This window comes from Pogona vitticeps, chromosome 2, assembly GCF_051106095.1.
Source record: "Pogona vitticeps strain Pit_001003342236 chromosome 2, PviZW2.1, whole genome shotgun sequence".
Taxonomy (NCBI): domain Eukaryota; kingdom Metazoa; phylum Chordata; class Lepidosauria; order Squamata; family Agamidae; genus Pogona; species Pogona vitticeps.
This window is the reverse complement of record NC_135784.1, coordinates 136,142,713-136,151,086: the sequence shown is the minus strand read 5'-3', so window position 1 is coordinate 136,151,086 and position 8,374 is coordinate 136,142,713. Positions and strand designations below refer to the sequence as shown.

Genomic DNA, 8,374 nt, shown 5'->3' with positions numbered 1-8,374 from the left:
ATTTCACCTTCCCTTCCTTCATAAGTCACATCTCACTCACCCACAGTACAGTTCTGCAAGATCAGTCAAGTGACCCAAGGATATTCAAGGCCAGATTAGAATGTGAGAAGACCAATGCTTTTAGGTGAGCTCCTCTGGATTTCAAAGCTGCAAAACAAAGGGCTAAGGCAACTCTCGATGAGCCTACATTGAATTCAGTCAGCTTTATACCTCAGGCAAGCACTGAAACATTTCAGACGCAAGATCAGTAATACAGACCAGTTTCTAAGTATCCAGAACAATCACTTTATTGGACAGGTTTCCGAAGAATGATGGGCACTGCAGAGTGCTTTTAGACAGCCTGTATCTACCACTCAGCAGTCGACCTATGTGGCCAATATGGATATTTCTCTTTATCCATCTTTGTTTCAGGAAATGCCTCATAGTATTCCTCCAAGGTCATGTTCTCAAAAGGAACCATATTTTTATATTTCTGAAGCTTGAAGAAGAAGAGACAATAACACAATCATTAATACTTTATAAAATGCATTTCTTAAAATAATGAGAATACATTACTTATTTATGTACTGTATTATTTGTAGGCTGCCTTTCCCCTGACAAGGGAATTCAAGGCAGCTCACAATGTTAACACAAGTAAAATTAAAAATACAAGGGAGAAAACTTGCTTAGCTAAAAACCACCATCCAGAGACTGAGTTATGGTTATTAAAAGCCTGCCTGAGGAGTTGGTTCTTCAGGTTATGGCAGAAGGGCCAACCTAACCGCCCAATGGAGAGCATTTAACAACCTGGGAGCAGCCACAAATAAGGCTTTCTCCCATGTCTCCATCAAACGTGCCTGCAATGGGACCAAGAGGAGGGCCTCCTCTGATGGTCTTAAAAGATTGGGAAGATATGGTCCTTCAAACAGTTTGATTTTACAGGTAATAAAGTGCACTTTGAATTAGGCACAGAAATGGATTGGTAGTCAGGGCAGTTGCAGCAAGGACATTATATCTCCCTATAACCAGCCCCAACAGCAATCTGCCAGCTGCCTTTTGACACAGCTGAAGTTTCTAAACTGTCTTCAAAAACAGACCCACACAGAATGTTACAGTAATCCACCTGAGCAGCAACTATGGCATGTGTGACTGTAACCAAATCGGACATCTCAAAAAACAGGCACCACTGGTGCACCAGCTTTAATTGTCCAAAAGCACTCCCTGCCACTGCTGAAGCCTGGGCATACAGGCTCAGGGCTGAATCCGGGAGTACATCCAAGCTGAAGATCTGTGTTTTCAGGGGGAGTGTAACCTCATCGAGCATAGGTTGCAGCCTTATTCTCTCATCTGCCTTCCTATTGACCAGGACCCCCTCTATCTTGTCTGGATTAAGTTTCAATATGTTTGCCCTCATCCAGATCACTACTGACACCAAGCACTGGTTTACAACTAAAACAGCTTCATTGGAACTCAGTGGAAAGCAGAGGTAAGAGTTGGGTGTCATCAGTATACTGGTGACACTGAATCTCAAAACTACAAACAGTTTCTCCCTGTAGTTTCATGTAGATGTTGAATAGCATGGGAAACAAAATAGAACCCTGAGGAATAGCAAAGGCCAATGGCTACGGCATGAACGGGTGTCGCCCAGCACCATTTTCTGAGTTCTCCCTTCTAGAACAGACCAGAGTCACTGTAAAACAGTGCCTTCAAATCCTATCCCTGAGTGACAGCCAAGAAGGTTACCACGATCGATGGTACTGAAAGCTGCTGAGAGGTCCACCAGAACCAACAGGGATACACTCCCCCTGCCCAGTTCCCAGCATAAGTCATATTGGTATAGCTGCCTCTTTGCAGCTAGCTTACCTCCTTCTCATATTTCACAACACGCTCTTTAGACGCTTGTATAAAAGCAGCAGCATCCTTGGCCTGCAAGAGAACAAATTACTTAAGTTTATACAATGCGACTTTCCATGACAGTCATTCCTAAAACCAAGGTGATCCTAGACTCTCAAAAGCTATACCAGTGGAACAAAAAGTCTGGGAGATTCTAAAGCTTCAAGCACAGGTCCTACAATCTGATGATGATGCATAGCATGTCTGCCATCTGAGAATAAGGCTAGCTACGTACCTGTTTTCAAGACTGTACCTCTTGGAAATACACTCACAACATTAAAGCAAAATATAGAGCCAAGGCACCTAATGTTTCTAAAAATCTTGCTGGGTAGGTTTGCTCTTTCATGCCAAGTATAGTTAAACCTAGAAGTTATAGTTTTACATAAGATTACGTATTTTACCCACCTTATGTGCATTTCACATAGCCAAAAAGACTGCATGTAGCAAAGTATACACCCTTAAGCAGGCATGTATATAAAATATGCATAGGATATACTCAATTCCTATCCTCACCTTTCTTGTGTAGAAGCTTCCCAAGCACCAGTTACAGTCATGTATACATCTTACATACACGGTGACTTCACATATGCAATAGCAAATACACGAGCCCTTTCCAAGCTTGTGAACCAACCCCAAGTTATCCCTCACAGCAGTTGCACATATAGCATAATTAGAATCCACAGTGTTTTTTAAAGGAAATTGTTATGCTTTCTCCAATTTTGCAGACACATTACAGCTTCTGGATGGCTTTAATTTGAATAACAAAAATTGGATTTTTTTTTACAATTTAAATAAAAAGTATTTATTTTTTAAATTTATTCAATTTGATTTTTTAAAATCATTGATTTTTATCCACTTTTACAGCTCTTTATTTTGTTCCTCAATCTTAAACTGCAAGATTACAAATTGTTGGGACTGGGCAGGAGAAAGGAAAAAGCTTTCATCTTCATCAAAAACAGCTTTGCAACCCTTCAAATTATAACTGACTTCAGCCAGATGGAGAAAGAGATGAAATAGAAAATGATGCCCAGCCCCATCTGCCATACTGATACTTGTGGAAATCTGTAATCAGCTACTATGTTTCAATAAACTCGACCAAGATCCACCCCCACCCCTGTAGATTCTTTTTTTGCACACACCACCTATATTCTCTCCTGTAATTCCATATAACTGGGGGGGGGGGAGAAACAGATTACTTACCGCCTCTCGTTCTTGCACATCTATTTTAGCTGTTTGGGTATCCACAGGCTCAGGAACCTTGAGTGCCTTAAACTGCAAAATGTGAACAGGGAAAATGTAACTATGCTGCCTTCTACACTGTATCCCCTAAAATAAGACCTAACCTGAAAATAAACCCTAGAATGATTTTTCAGGGTACTCATAATATAACCCCTACCTCACAAATAAGCCCCAGTTAAATGAAACCCTGCCCTCCACCATTGTGCAGCAACCAGAAGATGACGACATGACTATACAGTGGTGCCTCGCTTAGCGAGTGCACCGTATAGCGATGTTTCCGCATAGCGATCCCTTTTTCGGGATCGCTATACGGAAACATACCCAATCTTCGCAATGGGGAAAACCCGCATTGCGAAGATCGGGTATTGCGGCGGCCATTTTGGAGCCGCCGAACAGCTGTTCGGCGGCTCCAAAATGGCCGCCGGAAGCCCGGAAATGGCTGCCGGCAGCCGTTTTCACGCCCTGCCCTCGCTTAGCGAGGGCGCGAAAATGGCTGCCGGCAAGGGGAATCCTCGCTGAACAGGTAAGTAAGCAAGGTATTGGAACGCATTAAACTAAGTTTAATGCGTTTCAATACCTTTTCCCTACCCGTTTAGCGACGATTCCACATAGCGAGGGTTAATCCGGAACAGATTAACCTCGCTATGCGGGGCACCACTGTATTTGAATAGGTGTAGATTGTTATACATGAAAAAAATCCCCTGAAAATAAGCCCTAATGCATTTTAGAGCAAAAATTAATATAAGACCCTGTCTTATTTTGGAGGAAGCATGATATTTTGTTAACACTCCATTTGAAACCAGTTCACCTCTCTTATGAAGCCCTGCCTGGATCCTCTTTCCTCAGAGAGCGTCTGTGGCACAGCACATTACATGCAGTTTACTGAAATAGGACCTAACAGTGATCCAGACAGATTCAAGTCTAAAGTAGTGAGCTACCTAGACTGACACAAGGCATTTGAATTACCAAGTTAGCTTGGTCACTTCCAAGGACAGACATTTGTAAGTAGCTGTTAAGAACATACAATATCTGTAGATTCAAAGAGTTAGATAACCCTATTGCACTTAGTGCAATGCTTGCATTTAATGGACCTGATGTCATCTGGATTGCACTCTCATATATTTATTTCTCTGCCCTTTAGGCAGAAATCCAACCATGAGACCTGGATCCAGAATTTCTGTGTGCCCCTTCCTACCCTGTTACAATTCAAGTCTAATGTTCTTCAATCTCACCCAAATTATATAGACTTACTTACAAATAATGGAGAGAAAAGGATCAGCAAATTTATTTCCAGTGATTCTTCTTAAAATAAAACCTTGCATCATTTCTATCTGATGCTAGGACTATATTATTTTATGTAGTTCAACAGAAAAAGCCAGAAATATCTTAACATGTCAGGCCAACAAAAACCTTTTTTCCTTGCTGCCTTTTTCTCCCAACTTCAAAACATCTTTCAAATTATTTCAACAAACCTCCAAAACAAAATTTGCCAAATAGTCTGAATATATGACTTGGACCCCAGAATTTAGACTGTTATCTGAAGTACAGACTTTATTTTAGTATTGGTTCAACATAAGAAAACATTCTAGCACAGAAAGCCACAAAGGTTCAAGTTTCAAAATCCGCTAGGATTCTACAGAACAAGGCAACAATTTAAAAAAACCCGCCCCCAAATAAGTACCAATCAGGAAACCAGAAATCTGGAATATGACTGCAAAGCACAAAGATGAGCAAGGGTTACAATGAGAGTATACATGAAAAAATTCTCTTTATATTGAGACACATATGTGTTAAATTTATAACCAACAAATAAAAAATACAAAACAGAATAAGTATTATTTCACATTTAAATTTTATAGGGTAAAAAAAGCAGTAAAAGATTATTACTAATGGCTGGTGGCACATCATCATCATAGGCATCCTTCAGTCTCGAGAGACTATGGTGTCGTGCTCTGCATGGAGGACTTGGAACAGCGTCCAGTGTGGCTGAGAAGGCCAATTCAAGAGTGACAATCCCTTCCACACTTAGGACAAGTACAATCTGTACCCCATCTAGCTCCCTGGTTTTGCTGCTTTCGTGACTGCCTCTTTGCCTCAGCCTGCTGGGCGAGGGTCACTTCAAATTGGGAGAGGCTGTGATGCACCACATGCCTCCAGGCTGAACACTCAGATGTCAGGTTTTCCCATCTGTTGAGATCCATTTCCAAGGCCTTCAAATCCCGCTTTCAGATATCCTTGTATCGCAGCTGTGGTCTCCCTCTGGGGCGATTTCCCTGCACTAGTTCTCCATACAGGAGATCCTTTGGAATCCGACCATCAGCCATTCTCACAACATGCCCGAGACAACGTAGGCGTCGCTGTTTCAGTAGTGTATACATGCTAAAAATTCCAGCTCGATCTAGGACTACTCTATTTGGAACTTTGTCCTGCCAGGTGATACCAAAAATACGTCAGAGGCAGCGCATATGGAATGTGTTCAGCTTTCTCTCCTGCCGTGCATGAAGGGTCCAGGATTCACTGCAGTACAGGAGTGTGCTCAGGACACAGGCTCTATAGACCTGGATCTTGCTGTATGCTGTCAGCTTCTTATTGAGCCATACTCTTTTTGTGAGTCTTGAGAACATGGTAGCTGCTTTGCCAATGAGTCTATCCAGCTCAACGTCTAGGGAAAGAGTGTCAGAGATGGTTGAGCCAAGGTACACAAATTCATGGACAACCTCCAATTCTTACATGGAGATGGTAATAGAGGGAGATGAGCCCACGCCCTGGCCCATGACTTGTATTTTCTTCAGGCTGATAGTTAGTCCTTCAGGCTGATAGTTACTCTGTGTGGTGGCACAGAGAGTGAGAGAAATATACTAACAATTCAGCAGAATAAAGATATGACTAAAGCTTAATTACCCAGCTATAACACTCCTACTAATATGGTCCAGCAAGTTGCCAGCAAACAGCTTTATAACCAATGTGACTTCTATATTCCATGACATCCAGAGACCATTTAGATTGAAAAACACAGAAAGAGTCACAACATAGCCTCACCTTCTTCTCAAATTCATCTACCAGACCAGGTTTGGCAACTGCAGTCCGGTAAAACGCCCAGTCAATGGCTGGGGGAGTCTCTGGCAAAGAAGCAAGCCTATTTAAATGAAAGAAAAAAATACATTAAAAGTACTGGACACAACAGACTACTTTTATTTTTATACCCATCTCTCTTGTTCTTCGCATCATCCACTCAAGTGTAGTTAATTAGTGCTACTAACTTTCTCACCTATTCTGATACAATGGTATGAGTCCTGTAAGATTGCTGACATGTACTTGAGCAATAGAGACTAAGAGGGATCCAATAATTCTCATATTTACCGTATTTCAAATGCTACATTTACTTGCTGACAAAGTCCTTTTAAAGCAACAAAGGCTTTGGTGTTCTTTTATTTCACTCATTAAATAAACTAAGTAATCCTGATAGCTAAGATCTCTTTCTCATTCTAAGCAAAATATTACAGTATTACATTCCAACCAGGTTACTGGATCATATAACCCATCAAATCTGTCTAATACAGAGATCGCTTAAGCTCTACCATCAAGTGAAGAAACATATGGATAGAAAAAGGCTGGACGTCATACTATTCTTTTACTCAAAGTGCTCTTTCCTCACTCAGAAATACTCACTTGGCTGAGAGAGCATCACTGCGTGATTTCAGGGCAATGAATTGGGCTTTCTGATTGGGAGGCACTCGCTCAGCAAATGCTGCCCAGTCAATTGCTTTTATAGCAGCTCTGCGACCAGCCATTGTCACAATCTAGGAAAGCAGAAAACAAGGCAAGCAACAAGGTAAGGAAAACTGAAATGGCATTTTAGAGAACATTTTTAAAGCCTATGAAGAATCATGCCAGAAAAACAGAAAAGAATTACTGGAAGAATAGGCCAGTTCTTAGTATTATTTAAACAAAAAGTCAGTTTAAGATTACAGTCCCCTGTCCTCTTACCCCGAAGTGAGCCCTATTTTTTTTTTTTTAAACAAACAGGTCAAAATTGTAAAGCTCAATCTCATGACCTTATTAAACAACAACAAAACACGACATAGCACTTCCCTCACTTGAGGAAACAACCTTATGCTATCACTTCGTACTGCTATATCACCGCAAATGATGTCGGACATTGTTGTTTCTATGTGCAAGCCATGACAGGATACAACACGTACATACGTGAGAACGCTCACGCCCGCTAGCTTATAGTTGCGTGTTCAAAGAGAATCGGAAAGTAAGTACGCTTGCAAACCCTCTTCCCGGGAAAGAGCATTGAACCTACCGCTGTTAGAAGGGACAACACAGACAGGCGAGGGGGGAGAGAGAAAGAAAACGCAACCCACCCACTCCCGCCGGCTTTACTCAGCTGCCCACCCGCCAAGGATGGCTATCCCTCCTCGCTCACCTTCAGCAACCCTCTTATGCCCCTGCAGCCCAGCCCCCGCCGGAAGCCTGCCCCCGGAAGTAGCGCTTGGCCGGAAGCGCCCGGTCCCGCGCTGCCGGAAATAGAGCGCCGTCCTCGCGGCAACGAGAGAGCGAGGAAGGGAGAGTCCCTCCGACTTGCGGAGGGGGGGGAAGGAAGGGGTGTGGGCAGTGGGCACGTGCGGAATGGAGGCGGTGCTACCCGGGCGCGCCCTCCTTGAATAGGGGCTTTGGGGGAGGTTCAGAGGGACGGTGGTGGACCGTCCTTTCCGCGGCAGCAGCGTCTTAATATGAAGAGTTTAGAATGATGACTGAACAGTAGACAATGGAGGCATAATATAGTAAACTCAACTCCTCCCCGAGCTACCCACAACGTGTGTGTTTGTGTGAGAGAAGGAGGGTCTTGTTTCCCAGTGTAGGACTTTATTTGCGTTGTTGTTATTTGCATTAGAATGCCCCCCCAAAGGGAGTACGTTACAGTTGCTTAGGATGATGGATGGTGGAGAAAGATGCATTACTTGCAAATCCCACTAACAAGGATAGGCAGCGATCCACACAAACACACGCACGCCCCAGCTAGCAGAACATATATGGCGTCAGAATCATGAGGAAAGGTGCAGGGCTGTCGAGCCTGGTCCTTCTAGACTGGAAAGACGTTCTCTTTTGTTCCTTCCGGTTTGTATCCATCAGCCGAAAGTCCGCCCTGGTCCCGATTCAAGCGTTTCTAGTTTGACAACGAGGCCTTCCTTTGCCTTCGCTTTCCTCCCGGGCATATCGTGGTCCAGAAGTTCTTTGACGTAATAGAAGCAAGGGT

At 43.0% G+C, this 8,374-nt stretch overlaps 1 protein-coding gene across 4 annotated transcripts; it reads right to left on the bottom strand.

Moving 5' to 3' along the window:
- Positions 1-261: 261 nt before the first annotated feature.
- Positions 262-7,669, bottom strand: ATP5PD (ATP synthase peripheral stalk subunit d). Of its 4 annotated transcripts, none has more exons than XM_020806314.3 (6): positions 7,544-7,669; positions 6,781-6,911; positions 6,151-6,247; positions 3,073-3,144; positions 1,843-1,905; positions 262-478 (listed from the first exon to the last, which is right to left on the bottom strand). In XM_020806314.3, exons 2-6 carry the CDS (start codon positions 6,900-6,902, stop codon positions 347-349), a joined length of 486 nt encoding a protein of 161 aa, XP_020661973.3. In that variant the 5' UTR covers positions 6,903-6,911; positions 7,544-7,669; the 3' UTR covers positions 262-346. The 4 variants fall into 4 exon arrangements, with proteins under 4 accessions (XP_020661973.3, XP_078242191.1, XP_020661974.3 ...); XM_078386065.1 differs by having other exon boundaries at positions 7,513-7,598; XM_020806315.3 differs by having other exon boundaries at positions 7,482-7,596.
- Positions 7,670-8,374: the final 705 nt, after the last annotated feature.

Coding starts and splice junctions, on each gene's coding strand:
- ATP5PD (XM_020806314.3), bottom strand. CDS start 6,902: ATGGCTGGTCGCAGAGCTGCTATAAAAGCAATTGACTGGGCAGCATTT. Junction 6,248..6,780: donor AGTGATGCTCTCTCAGCCAA/GTGAGTATTTCT, acceptor TCATTTAAATAG/GCTTGCTTCTTTGCCAGAGA. Junction 1,906..3,072: donor ATGTGCAAGAACGAGAGGCG/GTAAGTAATCTG, acceptor GTTCTCTTGCAG/GCCAAGGATGCTGCTGCTTT.